General features: G+C 37.7%; 1 protein-coding gene across 2 annotated transcripts in view; it reads right to left on the bottom strand.

Moving 5' to 3' along the window:
* NEK10 (NIMA related kinase 10) overlaps positions 1 to 27,930 on the bottom strand; it is a 171,286-nt gene that overhangs the window by 42,616 nt on the left and 100,740 nt on the right. For both annotated transcript variants that reach the window (XM_043540909.1, XM_043540908.1), the window contains exons 24-29: positions 27,645 to 27,774; positions 26,983 to 27,053; positions 21,798 to 22,011; positions 12,198 to 12,381; positions 12,020 to 12,106; positions 1,040 to 1,088 (exon numbers count right to left, since the gene is read on the bottom strand). In XM_043540909.1, coding sequence (XP_043396844.1) covers positions 1,040 to 1,088; positions 12,020 to 12,106; positions 12,198 to 12,381; positions 21,798 to 22,011; positions 26,983 to 27,053; positions 27,645 to 27,774 — 735 coding nt within the window. The remainder of the gene's footprint in view (positions 1 to 1,039; positions 1,089 to 12,019; positions 12,107 to 12,197; positions 12,382 to 21,797; positions 22,012 to 26,982; positions 27,054 to 27,644; positions 27,775 to 27,930) is intronic.

The raw sequence follows: 27,930 nt of genomic DNA, 5'->3' as shown, positions 1-27,930 counted from the left end.
TAAAAAGCATGAGTGTTTTTATACAATAATACATTTAAGGTTCTATTTATTTGCCTTCAACATGCAGCAAAGGAGTGTTAGATCCAGATCTTCAGTGTATAAAACCTTCCCTAATCCACTAAACTATCGAAACCTTTTGCCTCAGTATAGGTCAACACACTTTATAAAGGCGGGTAAGTATTATTAGCCCCACTTTACCTATGGTGATTATAAGGAACAGAAAATTTGCATTGATGGCATTCTTCTCTAGTGGATAAAAGGTATTAGCTGATCTGAGTTTACTCCAGGTTCTAACAAAGACTTTGTATGTGATCTTGAGCAAATTGCATAACCTCAGTTATTCCATTGTAAAAGGGTGGTAACAATGTTGGCCTAAGAGTGGTGTGATGCCTCACTAAAAAGGACTGTGAAGGTCTATGTACTATTAAGGTCGGTTAACAAAGATGGGGGAATAGTATTCAAGACCTCTTGGTACCCCTCCTGGTGCTCATTCCTCCCTAGACCAAGAAGGCATTTATATGTTGACAGCAGCCAGAGAATCTATTTGACCAGATCATGGATTTCCCAAAACATTTATCTAATTTTGTAAAGAAGCACTAGCTAGTTTAGAGTAGTTCAAAGGACAAGACATTTGTGTGCACAGTTAAATACACACATGCATATTTTCACACCAAAAATATGCTTTGTTCAAAATATTTTGCAGAAATAAAAAAATGTATTTTTCTATCAGCTCTAGTTAGCACTGACATAAAGGTATCCAGTCATAAAACTGCACTTGTTTAACTAAATCAATTTAATGTCATACCTTTCGTTAAACTGGTGCAATTTCTGTGCATAGACAATCCATAACAGTATGTTGACAGAGTTTTTACCTCAAGTTAATTGATCCTCAATTAGCTTGAGGTAATTAAAACATTTGCAGACACTCCACAAATGTTTCATCCAGGACAACTAGGAAAAATTATTCGTGGAATATCCACACTGGAATTCAAAATAACAATCACCAAATCTGATTTTTGAAACCTAAAATTGTACATACCTTGTCTGAGGTTGTCTTTCAGAAGCACTGAAACTTCGTTTAATTATACCTGAAACAAATGCACAATGGCTATATTCTCTGTAGTGAAAGAATCTTATAGAAATATAGTCAATTTCCCAGCAGGTATATTGTGCCAAAATCTTAAACCCCACCATCCCTTAAGAACTAAATCTAAACTTCAAAATTGCAAGCATTGTACAAAGAGTCAGTGATCTCGAACAACACATTTAAGTAGTGAGTCCCCTTGTGATGCACCAAGGATCTGCCTGCATCATAACCAAGATCTCACTACCACAAAGATTGATGTATATGTTGGATCACTCACTTGCTTAAAACTAAGCATGTATGAAAGTCTTTGCAAGACTGGGGCCTTAATGTATCTTTTTCCCTGCAGAAAGAGTACTATTTTTCAGAGATAAAATTTTGAGTTTTCATGGCACAATATAAAATATCATAAACATATACTTAATGCTCTATATAATTCTAGAAATGTCTTAGTACACAACAGCAGAAAATAAATACAAAACTTAAAAACTGCCACTAATTTTTAGCTTTTTACTTTGGGCCAAATTCTCTCACTCTTGTGTATGTGAACAGTACCTTACTTCTCAAATAGTCCCACTGATTTAAAGACATAGCAGCTAAGCTGCAATGAAGTTAACTGACTTGCTCACAATTATGCAGTGAATCAGTAGGAGAGCTAGAACAGAACTCAGTGTATCTGTTCTCTAACCACTGGACCGAGCAGTCTCCTAATCAATGCTAGGACATTCATTCACATAGTTCCCCAATGCATCGGGGGTGGGTGGGGGGATCCTTCATAATCTTTACTATTTATTCACTTATAAGCCATGACAGAAAAGATTTCTGTACAACTGTTCTATTGATGATAACTTATCTACTGCTCCGCAAACCATTTTAATTCTAACTGTGTTTAGACCACTGCCTCTTGCCCCCATTTTGTGTGGGAAGGCAGAATGTGTCTGTACATTCAGAACAAAGAAATATTTCATCCTATCAAAGGTCATCTTAATAGCAGAAACTAAGCAGGTCTTCACCATTTTTCCTTTGCATATTCACAGTATATTCTACTCTTGTCTGTGGTACCTATCTTTCCACTATTGGTAGTAACAATGAAAGTATTATCGTCAACTGGGAACAGCAGTGTTTAATTACTCAGAATTGGAAAACACTGTACTAAAACTTATTGTGCCAGATCTTACACTAGTTTTCCCACCATTGCCAGTGCTGGTGGAGCTGCATCAGTACGAGAGCAAAAGTATGAGATTTCAGAAAAGGCCCATCCTTCAAAACTGAATAAACTTCCAAGTGACTTGAATCCTTTTCCATGAGGCTCAAGCACATGTCAAGACGTGAGGCCTTGTCTACACTGCCACTTTACAGCGCTGAAACTTTCTCACTCAGGGGTGTGGAAAAAAAACAGCCCTCTGAGTGGTGCAAGCTTCAGCACTGAAGTGTAGTGTAGACAGTGCACCAGCACTGGTAGCTACTCCCCTCGTGAGGGTGGGTTTTTTTACAGTGCTGGGAGAGCTCTCTCCCAGCGCTGGTGCTGCAACTACACAGCCACGTTCCTGCACTGCCGCGGCAGTGCTTTAATGTTACTCGGGAAGACATCCCCTTAAAATGTGCTACATTATAGTCTCTACAGTTTTTTTCCCTTTTCAAGATTCCCTGGCAATAATGAAAAGATCGTGAAGGAGATTGTCATCTACCATGTGGAGCTCAGTTTAAGATAAATTATAAAAGAAACCATTCATCTTTTACTTAGGTCAAAGCTGACAATAAAAACAGTCATACCTCTCTCTTGTTTTCCCTGTTACTATTGTACAGCAAAACAGGTACACCTACTGCATGGCACTTGGCTCAAAGAATAGGTAAATGATGCAACTACAAATGGGCTAGATTCTCTTCGATGAGTCAAGAAATAAAATATAGAATATTTTGGCTGCAAATGGATTTAATAGTGAGATTTAAGACAGAGAAGAGAGTTTCCACAGAACAAATCAACATCCACTGGGCCCTGATTTTGATTTAGGCCTTTGGGCACTACTGACGTACAAATAACATCAACAGGAGAGCCATGAAACTCAGTATCATGTGATGTTTACAGGACATTTTGAGAATCATTATATCATGGCTCCTGATTAGGGAGTTTAGAGTGCTCACTGTCTCAAACACATCCTTGTGAAATGTAAAAACTTTGAGTGGGGCTCTTTGGAGTTGCAAATGGCTCCCTTTTTGTTTATGGAAGCAAACACAATAATATCAATCCAAGGGTGGTAGTGTAGTTTTAATTGACACTGGGATCACATAGCTTGGGTAAGGATTTTGGATAATAGCTTCAAGACATGGTTGTAACAGAGTATAATGGGTTTGAGGAATATATAAGAACAAATAAGCTCCTAGAGCAGTATCAGACACCATTTGGCTAGAGACCTCGTTTTGAACACAGAGCTGCTTGATGGAGTTCTGAAAGAGCAGTGTTAACTCAGAGGAGCCAGCTGCCCCTTCTCAAGAACGTACATACTTCTAAATTATACTAGATATACAGAATCCTATCCCTGTGTCAAATACATTTTCTCCCAATCAGGAAATAGCTTCCTTCCATAGTCAAACCAGAAGCTGACTCATCATATTTGACCTGCCAATCTTGTGACTTATGAATATACTGTTGCATGATATTTCACACCAAAGAGCCTGTCTCTATACACTCATAAGTACCTGGCATACATGTAATAGAGACAGTTCCTGAATCACATACCAAGATTGGGGAAATACTTTTTAGTACCAAAGAAACAGAAGTAGTGATGCAGGTCACTAAACAATAGCTATTATCCAGTGGCCCTGTTGTGGTTAACAATAATAATTTGAATTAGAGTACCACATAAAGTCCTCAGCCGAGACTGGGGTCCCTTTGTGATAGACACTGTATAAACGCACAGTAAGTGTTTATACAGTGATTAGCACAAGGAGGCACCTCACATTTAGGCACAACAATAGTACAAATAAATAAATACTACTAATAATAATACTAGCAGTAATAGATTGTAAGCTCTCCAGAGGAACTGTCTCAAATAGACAAGCCAGACAAAGGATGAGAGAGGAAACAGAAGCACAGACAGGTGGAGGACTTGCCCAAGGTCACACAGCAGGAATGGAACTCAGATTCCCTGATAAGGTCATACTTTCTCTTTCCCATAGAAGTCTCCTTGGATTTTGTAGCCCCTAGGGCAAGCTTGGCTTTATTATATTTACTGCCTTGCCTTCATTATATTCAGCAGTAATGCAAGGAATCTACAGGCCTGTATCCTGTAACACATTGGCTTCAGCAGTTAGCATAAGGCTTGAGGCCTATGAACTTTGACACAGATAAATGACCTAATGGTCACCCCTAAGTTTTGCGGAACAGAGTGTGAGGGGGAATTTTGCCCATAATGACATCAGCCAACACCTGCTTTTGGATAGAATGCCTGCAAATGTCTGAACACAGGAGTGCCATGGAAACAAGCTGAAGTACTTGATAATAAGTTGAGATCATTAATAAACTAATCTATAGGAGAATGACCCCTAACATTAGTAGCATGAGGAAATACAAATAAGGAAGAGGGCAGAACCCCCTACTGAATATGCATTAGACATAGTGGTATCCGTGTAACATTTTATAAAAGCTGTATCCCAGCTGGGGGAGGGAGGTGGGGAGGGAGGGAGAGATGTAGCTCTTGGGAGGTGCCAGAATGATTGCAACTGGTAATGATGAGGAAGATAATGGCTAACAATTTAAGTTCATCTGCAAGTGACGGTGAGAGTATATGAATGTTCAGATGTACATTCTGTATTATCTCTGTCCACCTTACTAGTTAGAGTGTTTGTGACTGTGCTAAATGTATTAATAAATTATTGTAAATATAGAAGAGTTCCTATAGTGTGAGTGTTGCAACTGTGCACATCGGAGTGTGCACAACTATACTGTAATTTTAGTAATACTGGGCCTGATCTTGGGTCAAGAACCTGTCAACCCTCAAAGTGATAACTGGGAATTCTTAAGTAAGCAAAATAATGTATACATAATCTGTAGATCAGGCTACAGTTTGAATGGGGACAATGGTGTTGTGTGGGGAAAATATGGTTTAGTCCAAATGGCTTGTAAATTGAGGGCATGTCTACACAAGGACGCTCGGAGAAGTTAAGGAGAATCAACTAAAAGTGAAAAGTCAATGGGCATAAATTAAAGTGTGTAAACCCCACCTCCACCCGTGTTGAAGCTCTTAATCAGAAGTAAAGTGGTCTTACTTGTTTGCTATATATTAATCCTCCTTGGAGGAGGATTAAGGCACAGGTAACTAAGGCTACTTTACTCCTGAAACAGAACATCCACCTGGGTGGGGAGTAATGTGCTTTAATTTATGCACGTTGACTTCTGACCTTTAGTTGATTTGTCTTAACTTCCCTAGTATCCCCAGGTAGACAAGCCATGAGCGTTGAGACACATTTCTTAGGGCCTGTCCACATTTGAAATACTACAGCAGCACAGCTGCAGCTGCTGTAACACTTCAGTGTAGACTCTACCTATACCGATGGAAGGGGTTATCTTGTCGGTGTAGGTAATCCACTTTCCCAAGAGGCAGTAGAGCTAGAGTAATGGAAGAATTTTTCCATCAACCTAGCACTGTCTACACCAGGGGTTAGGTCAGTATAGCTACATCTTTTACGGGTATGGATTTGTCGACAGTGTAGACCAGCCGTTAGTTTATGGTAGTCTGAAGGCAAAAGAAATAAATATCATCCAGAGACTAGATTCACAGAAGAATGTAGGTACCTAACTACCACTTTACATGCCTAAACCCCAGAATCAGGCTCCACTGGGTTTCACAGAAGTCCAGTAAGTGTGCCCCTGAACCTGCAAGTGCCTAAACTCATTTGGCATCTAAATTTTTGCAGTAAATGTTCCATAGGCACCTATGTTTCTGCTTCTGGGTATCTGCTGCTGCCCCAACCCAGGGGTCCAGAGCCTAAGTCCCAGAGTGATTCATGAACCATGGAAAATAGGAGTTGCTCTGCCAAACTTGCCTGCAGGATCCAATCTGAAAGGCCTACTCAGAGTTCACCTACTGGATTGGGCCCCTATAAATGAGCTTGCACAAAATGGTTGGAGCTGGGAAGAGGACTCCCTCATAACTTTTAGGGGAAGTGTCTAGGCCAGATCCTTTGATCTTTACCAGTCCCTCTACTATGAAAATTTCTATTAATTCTGTGAGGTCTTTTAAGAAAATCAGTGGGGCACCAGGAAAGTTACTATGATTGCCATCTTTAACTGGAGACTTAATTCAAAGGAATATTTAAGGATTTAGTTTCAGGACTCACATGAACATCAGTAAAAGTCATATAAATAAATTCTAGTGCACAGTTTTTAAAATTTTCCCCTTGCAGTAGTCTGACCATCTTCTTGCCTCTGCTTACAACATGTAATATCAAGTGAAGATATTGTGACAAGGAGAGAAGACTATAAAAAATAGGAAGAGAGAATGTTTTGCTTTGCTTTGCTTTTCTGTCTGGTAGTGTCTTTAAAAAAATGCCTCCTAAAACTAACTGGACTGAAAGAAAAATTAAATCAGCGCTCATATAAGAATCATTGGTGTGCCTGAGGGAGGGGAAAACAATAACAGTATTTGTTTTTTTTAAATGCTTTTTCTAACATCTTCTCAGTAGCAAGGTCAAATTAACCAAATTATATATAATAGTTTTTATAAGCTTTTTAAAAGTTATTTTAGTTGATCCTGGGCAGTAGCTGCAATTTCAGCAACTACATCCTGCATAGGCATTGACTCCATGGGTGCTGAATGTGCCCACTCTCAGCCTCTGGCAAACGGAGGCTAGGGACACCATCCCTGTCCATTGTGGCTAATAGCCATTGATGGACCTATCCTCCATGAATTTATCTAGTTCTTTTTTAACCCTGCTATAGTCTTGGCCTATACTGAATCAACTGCACACATACTGTCCTATAAAAGTGTTTCTTGTAAGGTATCATACGTAAACTGGTGACATGCTGGTCAGGAACACCATGATGTGTGTATGGACTGTGTATAAAGTTATGTATATGTGCCAGATATATATTCTTAAAATGTGTTTTGGAGGCAGTGCATAAATCAAGCCTGACACAGATAATGGAATATGGATTGACCATGAAAGTATATTAACATATAAGGTAAACAATCAAGCTACAAGTGGTGGAGGAAACAGTGTACTAAGCACACTGGAGGACAGAGTCTGTACCCTAGGGAATCTACCTGACTCTCAAGGCATAGACAATGGATTTGGGGAAATATAAGGAGAGTAAAAAGACATTCTAGTTGTTCAACACTGTTGGTAACAAAAAGGACAACACCCTCTGATTCTCTGAACATTGGATCCTCCTGCGAGGAACGGATGGGGACGCTGTAAGTGAGAAAGCCATTTAAGAAGACACAATTTGCTAGAATTACGTTTTAGGCCTATAAAGCATGTTATTTTGTTTGCTTGTAACCATTTTCTGTTTCTGTTCTCTTTGCTTAGTATCACATAAATCTCTGTTCTTTATTAATAAGCTTAAGACAATTAAAAGGATTCGTTCCTATATGAACTGTGACCAAAAGACACAATATCCCCACTGCAATAGACACACAGGGAAGATCATAAATAATTAACTACGCTCTTGTCTAACCTACAAAATATCTTTCAAGGAAACTATTTTTTTAAAATGATTTTAACAACAATTTCATATAGCACTATTTTGTCTGCAACAGAAAAGCTTCAAAACAGACTCCAATGAGAAACTGCTGATCTTGAATTAATATGCAAACTAGATACCATTAACTTGGGTTTGAATAGAGACTGGGAGTGGCTGGTTCAGAACACATATTGAATCTATTTCCCCATGTTAAGTATCCTCATAGCGTTCCAGCTGCTGGGGTTACTTTCATCCAATTATCCCCTCCGCTATATCTCTACTGAGTTAATTGGCACCCTCAATCGAGAGTGGGGATTTGTGTGACAGGGTACTAAGTCAACTCCTGACTCAGTACACCCAGTAAGATCAGATACAAGTCATCGTCAGGAAGCATGAACAATTATGACAGCATATGAGGTTTTTTGCATAGGGCAAACTTGAAGTTGTTATGGGAATCTGTCTTGTGAAGTTAAAAATGACTGCACTACAAGCTCAGTCCCCTTCTTCTTATAACTGTTAAATACAGTTCTACCTTTACAGATTTATTTTTAAAAAGGGCATAAAGTATATAATTAAGCATATCACAGTATCTCCTGGCCCATAATCGGGCCAAATACTTCTGTATTATACTTATCCTGCACACCAGTTTCTGTCCCATAGAACATTTTGGCACGGAATGCCTTTTTGCAAAAGATCCGGAAGTTTCAAATAGGGAGGAGAAGGCGAATCGTACAGAGAAAGAGTGAGTGATGTCTAGAATTCCTGGGTGCTGTTATTCACTTGTAAAGCAGGGGTGCATGCTGAAAAAACATATTCATAGGAATGATACACAATATCACAATCATTAGAGCTGGATGGGAAAGAGTTTTACCTGTTGTGTGAAAAATTCCCTTTCCCAAATCAGGACAAAAAGTCAAAATCTCAAAAATCTTCACAAAAACTAAATTCTGGGAGAAAATAACTGGTTTGGATCAATTTAAATATTTTGTTTCAATTTTAACCATATCCTATTTTTTAAATAAATAAATAAATAATATATACAGAGAGAGAGAGAAACAAAAAGTCATTTTGATCCAGAAAAAACAAAAACCAGAGTTTTTCATTTAGAAAATGTCAAAACAAAATGTTTCAACAATTTCAAAACTGTTTTGAAAACTTTTTTTCAAGTTAAAAAATTCATCAAAACCAACCCTTTTCCAAGAAAAGTTTCAGTTTAGATGTTGCATTTTCTGTTGAAAAATATGTTGTCAAAAATTCCTTATAGCTCTAATAAAGATGCTACAAATATGAGGGAACTTTAAAAATTTTAAAAAACGAATATTTTTCATAAAGTTGCCTTTTATTTTTCCTAGTAGAAAAGAACTTTTGACAACTTTTTATACCCAACACTGAAAATATTCAGCATTAAGTAGAAACCACAGCCTGGTGATCTAAAATCTGTGATTTATGTAATTATTTTTCTTAAATGTAACCCAGCAGTGGTTTTGTACCAGTTACAAACTTTCTTGGTGGGGAAATGTGACAAATTCTGGAATTTCTGACTAAAATTAATGGGTGTAAGAGGAACTGATGGATTCTTTCCCCGTTAGGCACTTCAGTGGATGAGCTGAAACTTGGCAAAGAGCTATTTAGCCATTAGTAAATGAAGATGCTTTGTTGGTGTGCAAATCACAGCCCAAGAAAAATGAATGACAAGCAATTTAGATTCATAGTTTCATAGATATTTAGGTCAGAAGGGACCATTATGATCATCTAGTCTGACCTCCTGCACAACGCAGGCCACAGAATTTCACCCACCACTCCTGCAAAAAACCTCACACCTATATCTGTGCTATTGAAGTCCTCAAATCGTAGTTTAAAGACTTCAAGGAGCAGAGAATCCTCCAGCAAGTGACCCGTGCCCCATGCTACAGAGGAAGGCGAAAAACCTCCAGGGCCTCTTCCAATCTGCCCTGCAGGAAAATTCCTTCCCGACCCCAAATATGGTGATCAGCTAAACCTTGAGCATATGGGCAAGATTCATCAGCCAGATACTACAGAAAATTCTTTCCTGGGTAACTCGGATCCCACCCCATCTAATAGCCCATCACAGGCCATTGGGCCTATTTACCATGAATATTTAATTACCAAAACCATGTTATCCCATCATACCATCTCCTCCATAAACTTATCGAGTTTAATCTTAAAGCCAGATAGGTCTTTTGCCCCCACTGCTTCCCTTGGAAGGCAATTCCAAAACTTCACTCCTCTGATGGTTAGAAATTTATTTATTATACAACATGACATTTTTGGGATGGGATGTCACTTATAGGCCAGAACTGGTAATAAATTATGAGTCATTTGAAAGAGCTGTACAAATAACAACTTCAAATGTAGGCTGCTACCTTCTCCAAAAATTATTAAGGGACTTTAAAGAGCATTATCCAGTTATTTTGTGTTTTCCCCCTCTACTGGCTAGACACTTAAATCAACAAGAAGACATATCAGTCAGTACGTGTGATGGAAGAAGGGAAACCATCTAGTAATTAGCACTGCATTGTAACAACCTTACCAAAACAGCAACATTCTGAATGGTTCTTGAAGCCTGGAATAAAACCCCACAAAAAATCTTCAGTCAACTGCATTTCTTCCACCTTTCCGAACTTCTTAAACAGGTGGTCAGGAATTTTCTATCTGAATGATATTTTGATGGTAGATGCAGTTTCCACAAAATTAAAATATTCTGCAGGAAACTTGAGATTTTACCCAAATAATTTGATTTTCTGTGGGGAAAACCAAAACAAAATGTCATTTTTGGAAGGTTTGACCAAAACTGAAATATTTTGGTTTGCTGAACAAACCTGAAATGTTTAATTTTGAGTCAGTTTAACACAAAACTGCATTTCCCTATGGTGGGAAATTGTCTCATGGGAATGGTAGTTTGGATGACTCGTGGCCTCATTCTCTCCTATGGACTGAATTGCCTGGCCAGACTGCATCTCCCAATGTAACGCAGTCTCCCCTCTGACTGAGCAGAATGGTATATGGGAATCATTTGTTTGCAGGTGCATCATGCAAGATGTAGTCCAGCAAGTTGGCCCAGCCCACAGGAGAGAAAAGGGTTATCAGCTGTAACTCCTATGAGGCAATGCGCTGCCATAGGGAAACACAGTTTAATGTTGAATTGAACTGAAACGAAATAATTTGAGTCAGTTCAACAAACCAAAATGAAAAAAAAATGGTAAATATTGAAATATTTTGTTTAGATCAGAAATGACAAAACAAAATAGTTTGACATTTCTGAAGCAAAACTTTTTGGAACTTTTCACTCCATAAAAAAAAAAATTGTTTCAGTTTTTCATCCTGATTCAGGACAAAAACAAATGCTTAAATATTCAAATTCCCTGTGAGATGGAATTTCTGATTTTGGCTCAGTAGTGTTATTAAGCTTTTCAGTACCATGATCCCCTTTTCCACACCAAGATGCCTGTAGGATCTCTTCCCATTTAACCAGGGCAAGGGGGTGGCAACCTTCTGACACCTGCTTCTGACCCACAGATTAAGAGCCCATTTAGTAATAAAATTGCTAAAAATCCAGGAAATCACCAGTAAGCCAGCATTTACATGCTGGCTTACTAAAACTAAACTCCACCTAAACTAAACTCCATCTGTCTTTCAACCGTAATAACCAAGCATGGGCACACAGATGACTACACTCTGTAGTAAACTCCCTTTTGATTCCAACATCTAACCACACTGCATAATCCAATTCCATACAATCACACTCAAATGCATATCCAGACTGTATCTCTCTCCACTCCCTCTGTTTATCTAACATAGGCCACCTTTTTATTCTTTCACATAATCTCACCATTGTTGATGCAAGAGCCTCCTCCTCTGCAGCTCCATATGCAGCAGCCTTCTTCTACCTCTCTATCTCATCAGCTCTCTTATTTTTCAAATCTGAAAACGTATCTTTTCTCCTTTGCCTATACAGCATCTCAATTTCTCTATCCATCTGCTTTTTAAAAGTGGTTAGTATATTCGGATAATCTCATAAGAAAGATGCTATACAAAATAAAACAGCATTATATGGCAGTGAAAAAATGGCAACACTAGGGAACGTTTCTCTTAGTTTTCTTTTACTGGGGGCCTTTGCTCTTCCAACAGATGAAGAAGTTGCAATTAATCAGAAAGTCCCCAAATATTTCAGAACAACTCAGATGTCTTACTGTTAGAAATCAGTGTATTGCTTTGTGTGCAAAGAAACTCACCAAATGCAGACTCTTTCAAAGGACTTGAACTGGAGCTGCTGGAATTATCTGATATGTCCAGCTCATCATCTAATTCAGAGAAGACATCTGTGCATAAAAACAAAAGCAGAAAGGAAGCTTTTAACTAAGCTCTGAGCACAATGCTATCATTCCTGGTGTTTCTTCTGCTATTGACTACCTTTCTCAGAGTTTTCTAAAGTGTAGTTGTCATCTGATAGGATTTCATCACATGTTCTGTCTTCATCTTTTCCACATGTTGGATGAAAGTTTTCGGTTGGAATATCAGTGCTTTCTGAAAATTCACTTTTGAAACTGGCTGCTCCGTTGCTGCTGCTGCTGAGGCTTGACTTCTCAGAATGCTCCTGACAATGAAGAACAAAGAGGAGAACTAGTGAAGGAAATATTACCAATTTTCCTTTTCACAACAATGTCCGAGGCTCATTATAAAATCTGATATTAAAAAGCCATAATTCATTAAAAAAAATTATAGTTCTTACTCGGCTGCTTGTCCTGCTCTCTCATTCTACCAGTGATTCTGCATTTATGGAAGGGCCCTTTACTTAACTGAAATGATTTTTACTTTTCATATAAAAGATGTCCTAGAAATTCTATTTCAACTCCAAAAATAGGTTGCAAAGAGTACTGACAAAGCTCTTTTTCACCATGTGTGTTCTCTACAACCAAAAGGGAAACAATTTGAAAATATGAACAAATATTGGATTTAAAGATAGAAATATTGAACAAAGACATAGACAGGTCCCACAGACAACCAAGATGAGAGATTTAACCTCTTTCAGCTTGGACAATTAAAAGCAGACAGGTTTCCTGACATCATAAAGTGTAAGGCAATCAAGTTTAGTTAAAAAAAATAAAAACTAAAGTAAGCTTGATGTATATGCGTCAGAGACCTCATGAAGTGGAACCAACCTGATGCTGGCTATTATTGTTGACATAAAGCTAAGAAAATCAAAAACTGGCATACAAATTATCCTGCTGTCGTAAGTGTCTCCTGTATGTGCTGAATCTGTCCATAACAAGGAGGTCTTTAATGAATAGAAAATGCTCCAACCACCACTCTGTTTATAGCTTTTCAGGACACGGTAAAGCTCTCTGATCCCTCTTATGCCTCTATTTTAATGAGACATGTTTTGAAGGCAGACCAGTTTATATTATTTATCTCCTATTCCCTTTTATCATACAACACTCCAACAGGATAATGTAAAACAAAGGATGAATTTACTTACAAACAATAGCTATTATACGTAAAAATAGAAACAATATATAAAAAGAACATAAAACAGATCATTAACTTTATTATTATTATTTATTTGTATTATTGTACTTTAATATTCAGTAATTTCAGGGGACAATAAAGTTTCTCCCAAACAGTCTGCATTTACGAAGGGTGCTCTGTTAGGTACTTAATCTTCTGGATATTAACTGATTCTCAGACCTTCTCCATACACCTCCCGTAAGGTGACTGTCATCTCACCGTGGCTGTGCAAAATGAATGTAATTCCAACTCCTCCACTCCTTTGAAGGTCACTTAGTCAAACTCCTAAATACTGTCCTAAATACTGACAGTAGTGCTAACTGCCCAACAGTTTAAGCCAATTATTCCCTCCATTCTCTCCCCCATTCCCAATTCTACAACTCAACCCAGAAGACTAAATAAATGAATCCTCAGGAATTTCCACGGCAACACCTAACAGGAAGGATAAGTTTATGGCTCAGTACTGGACTAGGATTTAGGAAACTCTGTCAAAGGCTTCACAAGGGATCTAATGTATTTCACAATTTTCTGTTCCTCAATTTTTCCATCTGTAAAACGGGAATAGCAATACTTCCCTGCCTCAAAGTGTGTAGAGGATACATTTATTAATGCAGATGAGGTACTCATATACCAGACTGCTGACTACAATACTATAAAAAGGTACTATTTTTGGAATGTTTTAGGACTGTAGATTCCAGCGTTACCACATTACAATAAGGTAGTAACATGGAAAACTTAATTTTCAGTGTGCACCTGAAGATAAAATTGTAGCAATCTAAAAATTAATCCTAAAAGCAACATCATTTTTATCTATCTCTTACTAGCTCAGCTTAATGGTGTTAATTCCCCTTGCTTTTTGTTCCCGGACTACCCCAGAAGGGGAGACATTTTAAGTGAACTGGCTGAAGGGCTAAATCACAGGAAGAGGCAGGTCATTGCAGAGGTGGAGCAGCCGTTGGCAGGAGCCACCCAGCAGGGGGAGACATGCTACACCATGCCCAGCCACAAGGAGGTGCCAGTGGTGAGTCAACCCCTTCACAACGGTTGGAGAATGCAGGCATCCTTCCCACCCCTGGAGAGCAGGGGGACTGACTGACCCAGACAGACAAATACCCTAGACTTAAAGGAATGGGTTGATAGGACAGACAACATGAATATAGAGTGTCTTCTCAAATGGATGACTGAAAACCAGCAGCTGCAACTCCTGCAGCAAATAGCTGCCCACCAGCATCAGCTGGTCTGGGTCTTATGGGCAGAACAGCAGGAACAGCAGCAAAGGCTGTTCCAATAAGTAATGGCCCTGATGGAATCTTCGGGTCTCCACACGGTTCCCCCTCCAGTGGCTGTAACCCAGGCCAAGTGGCCCCACCTGTGGCAGTAAAACTCACAAAGACAGGCCCTGGGGACAACCCAGAGGCTTTCTTGGTGATGTCTGAGTAAGTGGCAGACGGCAACCCAGTGCCACCTGATCAGTGGGCCACCCTGTTCTCACCTTACCTGACAGGAGCTGGTATGCCACAAGGCCAGCACCTGCATACCAGGGACTGGACACAGTCTCTGCCCAAGACGATGTCTGGGTGAAAGTGGCTATACTTGATTATCTTGACATCCGAAACAGGCTCTGTGGGTAGAAATCATGAAATACTTCCAGCCAGAAATAGTTCCAGGGAGCTGGGTAGAAATACTTTCAGGGAGCTGGAAATTAAGAGACCCATCCAGAAAGGCCACCTAACAAGGAAGCAATGTTGCCCCTCCTGCCTTACAGGCACCAGTGGTTAGTCAACCCCTTCACACCCCTCATGAGGGTCCAGGTGAATTGTGTCCCTTTTTCTCAGGGGTTCAGCCCTCCTTATACTGAGTTCCTGTCTTTGCCCAGCTCTTCTCAAAACTTCCTGCCAGATTTCTAATGCAGGCTTCTTCCTCAATCCCTTTCCCCTTGGATGGATCACAGCTCCTACCCCTTCCCGGGTCCTCCATGCCAGAGAGACTCACAACTGGTCCTACTATTTCCATGACTTCTCTGAGAATGAGGAAAGCAGACCTTTATATAACCAGCATGTTGTGTCAGCAGCCCACTGTTTTCATGATTGTTGGACGGCAAGTCTCAGAATCCTTCTATTTTCCATTGTAAAGCATAAGTCTTAACTGTGCAGGATAAATAACTTCTGTGCACGATTTGATGCATTTCTTAAGAGCAGCTGAAGTCTGTTTTTTAGCAAAATGCTATAATCCCAGCCACCAAGTGCAGTGATTTCAGATCTGGGTGTAAGATCTGTCTGAGACAGAAGATCTGAGAGAATTAGAAGTTGATATGTAGATTTTTTTCATTGTGCTCTGAAGGCCCGAGAATCAGATTTTCAATGTCCTGCCTTGCCTGAACTTTCTGATGGCCCTTGATAAGAGGAGGGAAGGCATAACAGAAAATCTTGCTCCAATCTTCCCCATCTGGAGCAAAAGCCCTTTCTTATTTTTAAGTATATAAGCTAAATAAATTGTGTCTCACCTCTTACTGTTCTTTGAAAAACTATTGCTATACATGAACCACACTTCTGCTTCCTTTCCAAGTGCTCTGTGGAGTTAACCTGTTGAGTGCACTCCCTACTCCTATTCCTCTCTATAATCACCACCTTCCCGACATTGGTGTATCAGTGCAATATCTGACACACAAACACACACACACACTCTCCCCATCCATGTATTTATATGGCCCTCATCACCAAGGATATGAGCACTATCAGAAGATTGTATCTTCCACTTTCAAAGGGGTGGACTCTCTATATAATAAATCTCTTCCATTGCTAACTTCTAGGAACCTATGATTATGAAAAACAAAAAACCTTATACTGTTAAATTTCTTTCTGACCTGTTCGCAACACAAACTTTCAGAAATGATTGAACGTTTTAAAAAAAGTAATAAAAAGAAAGTTATTGCTCTTTGACTTGGGTATTTTTTGCCACATTTCAGCCCATAGTGTTTTTATATTATATAATATAAAATATTGTAAAATATTATAAATATTAAATACATTTATAGAAATATAAAACCCTAAAATAAAAGGACGGTGGGGTGAGCGTAGAGGGTTATAATTACCACTCTTAATTGCAGAGCAGTGATGATACCACTATAATAAATGGCATAAAAACACTTGAACACATTAATGAACTGCAACTAAATGAAATTAATTAATACATTTGTCCTTGTCTTTCTAATGTCCTTGATATGTTGATCATATATTTTCACAGCTGACAATTTAGAAAATAAATCATACAAGAAATGGCTAATTTACCACATTCAGCAACTCTTGAAAAAATAATACCACCAAAACATTTTTCACAACGGACGTATCTTATTCTCCCAAATCCTGTAAAAGTTTACTGATTATACTATACTATGATTAAGCAAACAACCTCTTCCAGGTTTTTTTAATCATACAAAAACTAGCTTCCAGTTCTTAAACTGTAGTTCAAATATGTGCTAATTAAATGCCAACATGGAGCAGCGTCAGGATGAGATCGATAGAGCAAAAGAGGAAGAAGATAACAGTTCATGGAGGGCTAGATTTTCAAGACAAATAATGGTCCTTGGTCATTTTAAAACAAAAAACAATTGTGTACATCAGTGCAGATGTAAGCTGCCTACATGAAACTGTAATCACAACAAGTACAAGGTTTGCATATTTGAAATTAAAGTCAAGATTGTATTATGCTCACTGTAACATTAATAACCTGTTGCATTCTGAATGATTTGAAAACAAACATATTATTTCCTTCAACTAATAAGAGATCAGCCTAAACATACATACGCAATTGTTTTAAAAGAAAAATACTGTTAGGAATGAACTAGTATCTGACTGGCTGAAGTTGTATTTAATTTAACCCTCACCAATGAATAATACTCAAATCCATCAAGTAAAAGATACATCTAGGCACAAATGAAGAGGAAAATAAAAATAAACATTAAACTAATCCAATTCTTATTTGTGTTCTGGAGCTGACAAGAGTAAAAATAACAAACTCATAACTGTTTTGCTAACTAAATTTTCCCCTTGTAATGCAGATGATACTTGGAAACAAATGCAAGGTTATCAGAAGTAGGGCCACCATCCTTAGCTGTGGCTAGGGAGTGCAGAGCTCAGTTTAGAGATGTTAGAAGATTGCAAGGCAAAAGTGGAATTAAGTCACTTTGAACGCCCCCGATTCTGAACTGGTTATGTGACTGTCCAGTTTTATTGTGTAAGTTACAGCCGCTCTTCATGACACTAGCTGCCAGTAGCTTCAGGGGGCAGTCACAACAACCAGGGATTACTGGGGCACCGAAAAGCCCAGGCCATTCTCCTTCCCACTGGCCATGCCACTTGCCATTCATTGGGAGGAAAAGTGTAGGAGCTGCTTCTATATTACTGCAGGATTCCAGCCACTGCACTGACTGTAGAGCTGCTTTGTGTTGGTGAAACAGTGCAAAGAGATCCCGATGCATTTCAGGAAGGGAGCTCTAATATTCAGGTTACGCAGAAATTTTTGAACCTATCCAAAACGGCATAATATTTGAACTTGTCAAGTTAAAAATAAAGAGTTTATTCATGTAAAAATAAACAGAAGTTCAGCTCCCAATGGAATAGTGATATAAAAGATAAGCACCAAAATGCCCAATCACAACTGCAGAATGGGACAAAAGTGACAATCCTTCCAAGAAGGCACTGAAAATTGGGAACGCTGAAGGAATATCTACTTATTCAGGTTACTGGGAAATACAAAAAGCTTCAAGTCTGTATTTTTTTCAACTGCCTGTCTATGACTACAAAGGGGGCCTCGTTAAGATGAAAAGGGCACACCAGACTCCTTGCCCCCCCAATCAAAGCATGTAAAAGACCTCACTCAATACTTCTCTCTACATAATTTTAGACAGCAATTGAAGTAGAACTGATCAAAAAATTTTGAGAGACGAAAATGTCTTTGAAATGTTTTCAGGAATGTGTCGCTTTTGATGAAATTTTCTATGGGAAAAAGTCATTTTCATTTTTTGTTTAATAAAAACATTTAATTTCAGTGTCAATGTTTCATTTCAATCAGGTAAAAATGTAGCATTTTGACTATTGTTTTATTTCATTTTGATTTTTATAATTTAATTTTAATATTATAGCTTATATTTTACTTCTGTGTATAATATGCAATATTTTGTCTTATGTTTTGACATTTTCAAAATGAAACAATTTTACCTAATCAAAACAAAATGTTTTGACATTAATAAAATAAAAGGTTTGGAACGCTTCCAAATCAATTTTTTTTTTTTAATTTCCACTCAGAGAAATTTTGAAATTTCAACTTCTCATTCTGATTCAGAATGTAAAGAAATTTTGAAATGTTGGAATTTCCTGCAGAACTTTCAGCCAAATGTCAAATTTAGCCTGAATTGGTTTTTGGATTTTGATCATTTAAGTGGAAAAAACTGGCAGTTAGAGAAATTACATCCCATTTTTATGCCCCAACCAGGGTATGTGAATATGTTTGCTTCCTCAGAACTTCTAAGCATTACAGCTAAGGTAGCCAACTCTTGAGATCATGTCTAATCATGAAATGATAACGGATGCTGACTATGTAATCCAATAGGTATTTCTACAGCAATTGAATAAAAGTAACTTACTTTAAATTTATTGTACAGATTCTATTAAATGTTAGATGCGTGACATACAAAGACCAAGTTTTTAAAACATGGGTGTCCAAAGTTAAGCTTCCCAGCACCAAAGAAAGCCACATGGCCTGCTCCACAAGGTGCCACTTGATGCACAAAGCTCTTGACACCTACATTCTCATCTTAGGTTTCAGAGTAACAGCCGTGTTAGTCTGTATTCTCAAAAAGAAAAGGAGTACTTGTGGCACCTTAGAGACTAACCAATTTATTTGAGCATAAGCTTTCGTGAGCTCACGTAGCTCACGAAAGCTTATGCTCAAATAAATTGGTTAGTCTCTAAGGTGCCACAAGTACTCATTCTCATCTTAGTTGACTTACAGATGGAGCATCTTTCCATAATGTGCCCTTCTTTTCTAGGTACAATAAACTCCGAGTGTGTGGAGGTTAGTATTAAGGATAGCTACCCTACACAATGGGCAGTGTTTAAAACCTGACAAGGGCAGCCCACCAGGCTAAATCCTACTTAACTACTACCTAAAACCTAAGGGTACTTGCTATAGCTAACAATAAATAGCTCACTATATACAACGAAATCATAGAAATACTGATAGAAAAGTATGAGGTGAGACACAACATAGAATGTTCTGACTCAAGCTGTGGATGGTGAGAAGGAACTGAGGGAGTTGGCATGGCACCGCCTTTAAATAGCCACAGGCAGGGCTATGGGACCAGACAGCATAAGCATTGTTCCTATGGATACTTTCTAGGCAAAGCTTTCTGGCTTCAGTGTTCTGGGAACGCACAAACCTGAGTGGTATACGTCTGCAACCACTCAAAGAGGCGGCTCAGATTCTGAAGCACAATTCTATGGCAATGGGGTGAATTACTCTACATATAATGTATGTTGCTACAGTCACATACTTCACAATGGAACTTTCAGCCCAGGGCAGTGTTTAAGGGCCATAATGTCAAAGAACCCCACATGCCACAAGACAATTGAAGGGCAGCGAGATTACAACCTCTCCCATGCAACCCCTACAAAGTATCAATTTTCTAAAATGAAAATGGCAACAAATTCCTCTTTTGAGCTTCTCCCTAGCCAAGACAGGAAATCCATGCAGCAGCTTCTGCATCCTGTGTGTTGAACACAAATAGGATCAGGATCCTCAGGAAGATGGGGAAATCATTTGCAGGAGCTTCTTACTAAGCAGCATTATAGACCCTGGCCATGGACTGAGGCCTGAAGGTCCTCCAGATTGGTCATCTGGGCAAAAAGCAAGCATACATGGCAGCAAGGCTCCTAGGTACTCCTTAGTATCAGAACCAGAACCAGGATTTAACACTAAGAAAATTTGTATTTTATATGCGAGTTTTGTTAAAGTAAAGCACAGTGAACTCAAGTTATTTCAGTTGTTAGGAGAATGTTTAAATATAAATTGCTTGGTTTCATACTATTGCATATTTGCTTGGTTTCATACTGTTGCATAACGTATGTGTATACAAGTAAATACATTTTTAGTTTTTAACCTACAGTAAGATTTTTTTTAATTGCCTATTTAAATACCATCTTCCAAAACCTGGCAAGCACTTTCTTGAGCTCTTCCACAGCTGTGCATGACGACATTGATGTTATCCTTTTAGTGCATGAGACAGGAAGTGTCTGACCACCCAAAAGATACTGAAAATGACTATAAACAAAGTGAGCTTTCATATGTGGAAAGTAAGTAAACTGGGGGAATATTTTCCCCAATACCTTCTTTCAGTTATAATAATCATAATTGACTTTTAACCATAGCACAAAATTTCACATCAATGTGATGTGTCTTGGTGTCCCTTTAAATTGAAAAGAAAATCTGAATTGGAATAATTTAATAAAGATTGTTTTATGGGAGTGGGAGGTTTGGAAAATTAAGGCAAAACTAGGCAATGCTAAAATAAGTTACTTGTTCCATGAAATGTTATACTGAGCTGTGATGAAGATAAGGAAGCATCTTTAAGAAATCCACTGACTGGGGACTGGGAGCTACTGTCAATCTTTTTCGAGGAGACAGAGAATTTTCAGTGAGAGATATACGGGTGAGCTCAAATAACAGAAGTGTTAAAAAGTGCCCTCTTCAGAGAGATGTGATTACTGACTCTACCAGTATAGCTGTATAAATTATCATAACTTTACTTTTTTCTTGAGTTTATAATAATTTATACTATGAGTTTTTACTGTAGAAAACTTTTTTCTGTCATTTTTTTCAGTAAATTCTCCAAGAATACATATGAGCTGACCTTCATTAAGTAAAACACTGAAATCCTTGACTAAGCTCACAGAACACAAGCTCTCAAAACAAAGCTTGAAGCAAAATGAAAGAACTGCAAAAGATGTTTCTGAAGAACTATATCAGATAGCAAGACAAGCTTAGCAAACACATTATCAGCTCACTGCTCTTTTTCTACCAACCTGTAATTAAAAATTAAATATGTGTAGGTGCCATTGTTTGTGAATCATGCACAGAATTATTCCATTGCAGCCAAGTGTACATTTTGCTATTCACTAACCATTTAAAAATGTGCATACATAATTAAATGTTAGAAGATTCTATTAAAAATGCAAGAGACAATATATTTCAGTCTGATTCATGCCATTTTCAATATTGGATTAAGGTAGTTTGTAAGATATTGTAACTGTTACTTGTATTTGTGTGCACATGGGAAAATTAACAAATATTAAGTTTAAAATAAATTTTAAAATCTACATGGATTTCAACTTTAATTTTATAAAACAATAGGCCCTTTAATTGAGAAATGCATATATTTTATTAGTCCACAAAATGTCCAGGCATAGCACAGTGTAAAAGAAAAAACACAACCCTAAGTCATTTACTTACGTGAGATAAGATGGCAAGCTGCTGGTGACATGTCACTGCATTCCTATTAGCCTCCATGAAATATCTCTGGGTACGTCTCCTCTCGCGCTCCAGCTTCTTCTCCAAAGCAAACTGGGAGGTGGACAAGCCATCTAAATACTTCATCATCACATCAGATATCATTGAACTGACTTCTACTATGTCTGGACGAGTCTCTGCATCAGGAGTCAAGCACCTATTGAAAGATCCATTACCTAATGAAAAATCTATTCATGACACCACAGTTTTATTTACCTGTTTCTGGATAACTGCTTAGTATCACTAACACATATTCACTGGTAATTATCAGTGGTCACCTTGGGCAGCAGCTAGGATAAAACTGAAATCTAGTAGGTCAACAGCTTGAAATTCCAAAAATGAATAAAAACCAACCAAACAAATGCATACAGTGTTCGACTGGTACAGAGCACTTCAGTACAAAGTGAGAACATCTGCTAACTAGTTTATAAAAAGATAATTGAGAAAGTCTTCGTAATGGTAAATTTTAAGCAGTGTTCTCACATTCAGTATTGACTCATATACTGCAGTTAAGTGTTGGGCAGCATTATACGTTAATAATATATGACAAGGTCAACATCTGATACGAAAGAAGAGGGGCAGAGCAGAGGACAATTGACAGCAGCTGAGGATCTGCCCCCAAAGTACTTTCAACCAGCTGAGTTCAGGTATGTGTGTACATGAATCAAACACACTTCTTGAAGGGAAAAATTCAGAAAATGATCTTGTTATTCCTAAAAGAGTGCTATTTTAATAAACATATCCTACATTTATAGTAATACCTTATAAGATGTTTTATACAGTACTTGAGAAAACAAGTCTATTTAAATCTCTCTCTGTGCCAATTGTTCAAGATCTTTATGGTGTATGTCATTTTGTTCCTCCCTGGCTTTACTCAAACTTTTGTATTCTTTTCCTTTTAACAGATGCAGGCTTGTTTTCTGTTTTAAAAAATGGCAATCAAAGGGAAGTTTATTTTCTTCACTTCAATCCACTGAAATTTGTGAGAATTTCCAAGAATCATGTGAGCTGGAAAAGACCTCTAGTGGGTCATTAATCCATTTCCCCTGAATCATGGCAGAGCTGATTTATTTGCTACTGAATATCTAAGAGATGAATATTTAACCATGAATATAATCATGACTGTGATTTCACAACTTCCTCTGGCAACAAGTTCTTATATTTACAAATTTTACCTGAAATATTGAACATAAATTACCAGTTGCAACATAAAGCCATTGTTTCTTTGCTCCTCATTGGCTGAAAAACTGATACCTGCCTTATTTATAGCATCCCTATTATGGGCAGGTATCACATCTCAATCATCTGGAGTGAACATGTCCAGCTCTCTTAACTTTTACCCATGGATCTTATTTTCCATATCTTATTTTTGCTGTTTTCCTTGAACTCTTTTCATTTTGTCTAAATCTCTTTGAAAGTATGAACCAAAAACTGAACATAATACTTCAATTGATCAATACTAAGGAATGCAGAATATTTATCTGGTTTATCTTATGCTTGCCACAACTGTTAATATCACCCAAATAGAGTATTTGTGCTAGTGACACCTTATTCCCAGCTTCTTTCATATAATTATCTGTTACATCTATTACAACTTATTAGAATGTGGATATAGTGATGAAAAGTTCAGTTATACTGATAATTATATGGGATTATCAGTGAACGGGTTAGAGTAGTCACTGTGTGTATAGTTATAAAAGGTAACTGAATAGTGGGCCCTCAACCAATCAGATACTTTAAAAATTGTAAAAGGAAGTATTATTATGTATTTATGAATAAGAGGGAGGAAGAAAGACACAGAGGGACAGATCCTCAGCACTGTGAAAAAGGATAGCTCCCTTGAAGTCACCATGAGGATCTGATCCAGTCAGAAAGAGACAGAATGAATACATGATTACGGCACGATGAGGCATGAAGGTATATCAGGATACATTTGAGATGACGGCATAATTGTTAAGTGGTGAGAAGTAAGTGAGTAATGCAATTCATTCCAAATGAGTGCCACTAACACAGAATGTGCCACATATGCTACAAAACCCCATACCTATTTTAGAAATGTTATTGTTTTTTGACTTCTTTCACTTGTATAGCCAGGCTTCCTTAGTTACTGTGAAACTAACTGTTCACGGATCAGGAGGGAGCCATAAAACCTTTTGAAAACAACCAAAAATATGTTTTTTATGCCTAAAAGTGGCATGACTTGAAAGTAATTTATGTCAGGACTGTTTCAAGCTTGAGGTTGAATCCTACTGGAAAGCTGGGATTCTAACCTTTCAAATACATCAATAGGCTTGGAAAGATTAGATTTTTATTGGTAAATGTTGGTAGATATCAATTTCACCATACACACAGAAACTGCCAAAAAATACTTCCATTGATAATAATCTAAATGTACAGACAGGCAAAGTAAGAAAAGTGCTGCTTGAGAACTCAGAGTTTGATTTAGGGCTATTTACTAGCTATGTTTTGACATGTGATGTTGACAATTTGTGTTTTAACAGTTATAAATCTTTAGCTCTTTGAATGTCAACATCTCCTGTCATTATATAATTATTGTCTGACCCCTATTGCCTGACCCCGCCATAATTTTCCACAACTGTGAAAATGTAAATCAATAAAAATCTAAAACACCACTTAAAAATAAACATCAATAGTATCTGTCAAAATTATGAAAAAAATAAAAATTTAATTCTGCTAAGCCTAGACATAAGCTAGAATTTCTCACTGTTCAGGGCCATGAGAGAACAGGAACTCTATAGATAGAAATGATGCTGATATAAGACCCAAGTCTTCCTTTTGTGGGGTCAGTTTGACTTTTTTGGAGGCAGAATCCCATATCTGAGGAAGAAAGCAGAAGCATTTTTGTTTCAGGTTGATTTTTTGTAAAGGGAGGCAGAGGGAGCTGAAGCTACTCAGAAGTGCACAAACTAAAACTGTGTACTTCTTGCCTTGCCCATTATCACCAGTCATAGTGGACCACAAGCTAAATATGAGTCAACAGTGTAACACTGTTGCAAAAAGAGTAAACATCATTCTGAGATGTATTAGCAAGAGTGTTGTAAGCAACAAGAAGTAATTCTTCTGCTCTACTCTCACTGATTAGGCCTCAGCTGGAGTATTATGTCCAGTTCTGGGTGCCACATTTTGGGAAAGATGTGGATGAACTGGAGAGAGTCCAGAGAAGAGCAACAAAAATTATTAAAGTTCTAGAAAACATGACCTTCCATGAGGGAAGATTGAAAAAAATTGGTTTGTTTAGTCTGGAGAAGAGAAGACTGAGAGGGGACATGATAACACTTTTCAAGTACATAAAAGGTTGTTACAAGGAGGGAGAAAAATTGTTCTATTTAACCTCTGAGGCCAGGACAAGAAGCAATGGGATTAAATTGCAGCAAGGGAGGTTTAGGTTGGACATTAGGAAAAACTTCTTAACTGTCAGGGTAGTTAAACACTGGAATAAATTGTCTAGGGAGGTTGTGGAATCTCCATCATTGGAGATTTTTAAAGAGCAGGTTAGACAAACACCTGTTAGGGATGGTCTTAGAATACTTTGCCCTGTCTTGAGTGCAGGCAACTGAACTAGAAGACCTCTCGAGGTCCCTTCCAATCCTACAATTCTACATTTTTATAAGCCTAGACCATTTCTTCTCTCCAAAAAACTTGTCTTCTGAGTGCTTACTTCATGTCAGAGTAATGCCAAGATGAGACAGCAAATCAAATTCCTTACTGCATTTCCAATAATAAAGGACAGAGCCTTCAGCATCTGGAAGTCTAAAATTAATTCACATCTGATCATTCATACACACTCCGAATCCCCAAATTATATAAAACATAGAGAGAGAAAAGGAAAAACAAGGGATACAACAGAGGTAACTCTGAGCTATAGATTTATGCTTACAAACTGTACATTCATCAATGCTTCTCATTACATGAAGATAAATACAAGAGAAACATCCTGCATTTAAAAAATCTCTAAAGAAACTCCTGTATCAATAGAAACAAATGAACATTCTATTATAATTTGCAGGATATGGAAACATGCAATATCTTAAAAAGAGGCACTAGGAGAATCATTTTATTACACGACTCAACTTATCAGGCACTTTTTAATTATAAAGAAGGAAACATGCAACCAATAAACCATTTACAAGAGGAACCATTATTACAAGGCTAGACATGCTGATGATAGTGGCATGTCTTATATGTATTATCAGCAGTGTGAGCACATCTCTCCTTTTTCCTTTAACCCTGAAGCCCTTCTACATTCAGAGACAAAAACTGAAGATTATTAAAGTCAGTACGTTGTTACATTGCCATCTGTATTAATGAAAATGTACAAAACAAAGCACCTTTCTGGAAAGATTGAGAAATAAAACTACATGAGTAATTACCTTTTAATAAAAAGAACAGGAGTATTTGTGGCACCTTAGAGACTAACAAATTCATTAGAGCATAAGCTTTCGTGGGCTACAGCCCACTTCATCAAATGCATAGAATGGAACATATAGTAAGAAGAGATATATATACATACAGAGAAGATGGAAGTTGCCATACAAACTGTAAGAGGCTAATTAATTAAGATGAGCTATTATCAGCAGGAGAAAAAACTTTTGTAGTGATAATCAAGATGGCCCATTTAGACAGTTGACAAGAAGGTGTGAGGATATAAGTATCCTGTTTCCCATTGGAGTCCGTTTTTGAAGCTTTTCTGTTGCTGAGCTTGAATTAATATGCAAACTAGATACCATTAACTTGGGTTTGAATAGAGACTGGGAGTGGCTGGGTCATTACACATATTGACTCTATTTCCCTATGTTAAGTATCCTCACACCTTGTTGTCAACTGTCTAAATGGGCCATCTTGATTATCACTACAAAAGTTTTTTCTCCTGCTGATAATAGCTCATCTTAATTAATTAGCCTCTCACAGTTTGTATGGCAACTTCCACCTTCTCTGTATGTGTATATATATATCTTCTTACTATATGTTCCATTCTATGCATCCGATGAAGTGAGCTGTAGCTCACGAAAGCTTATGCTCTAATAAATTGGTTAGTCTCTAAGGTGCCACAAGTACTCCTGCTCTTTTTGCGGATACAGATTAACACAGCAGCTACTCTGAAACCTACCTTTTAATAGTAACTGACAATTTTTCAGAGTAGACTCCTTCTGGCACTGGTTCATACATAGCCTCTACTATCTGCAAAATAAATAGTTGAGAGTGAAGAAAATAAAGATATTCCATTATACATATGGAAGTCTGTGTGATTAATGTTTTTCCTTGGAACAACATGACAGACATTGCATCACCAGTATACATGCATAAAGAAACTTTGGAGCATATCTTCTAATGCAGAACTTGTTATCAGATAAACAGATTAATATAATATTAGGTAACTGTAGGCTGAAGAGCTACAGCATTTAAGTCAGGGTGAAATTTACACAAAAATTGAAATATCTTTTATCTATGATAATGTTCTAGACTGCTAGTAGTGCACACCCTATTGTAAATCCAACCCTATAGTACCATCAGAAACCTTTAGAATCTAAAGATCCTACCATCAAATGATAGGGTAAAAATGTATTGGTAATTAAACTGTAAGATGATTCTGTGTGTAAATTCTAGTGGTTACAGTGGCAACATTGCAATACACACCCACATTTTACTTCTACTCATTCACACTTTTGTAGTGCAAAGTAGCTTGTCTTCTGCAATCGTATATTTGAACCCTGGGAGACCCAGAACGTGCATGCAAAAATAACTGCAGTTTGATCTAGCAAACCTGCGTACTTTAGTTGCCAAGGAGAGCATGTTGGTGCTGTAAAAAGGTGGCTTCAGAGTTGCCATCTGATAAAGGATGCACCCCGCAGCCCAGACATCAGCCTTCTCGCCGTATGGTTCACTCTTTACAACTTCAGGACTAAATAAAAATAAATACAATTTAATACTTACTGAAGGTAGGAGAAAAGATCAGGTGTAGAAAATACTGAGTTATTGATATCAATATGTAAACACAGAAAACAAAAGCAATCAGTTACCATTTCTTTAAAAGGCTAATGCCACTTTAAGTTTGTGA

The sequence above is a fragment of the Chelonia mydas genome, chromosome 2 (assembly GCF_015237465.2).
Source record: "Chelonia mydas isolate rCheMyd1 chromosome 2, rCheMyd1.pri.v2, whole genome shotgun sequence".
Classification (NCBI taxonomy): Eukaryota; Metazoa; Chordata; order Testudines; family Cheloniidae; genus Chelonia; species Chelonia mydas.
Note: the sequence above shows the minus strand (reverse complement) of the source record. Positions and strands in the feature narration are given on the sequence as shown.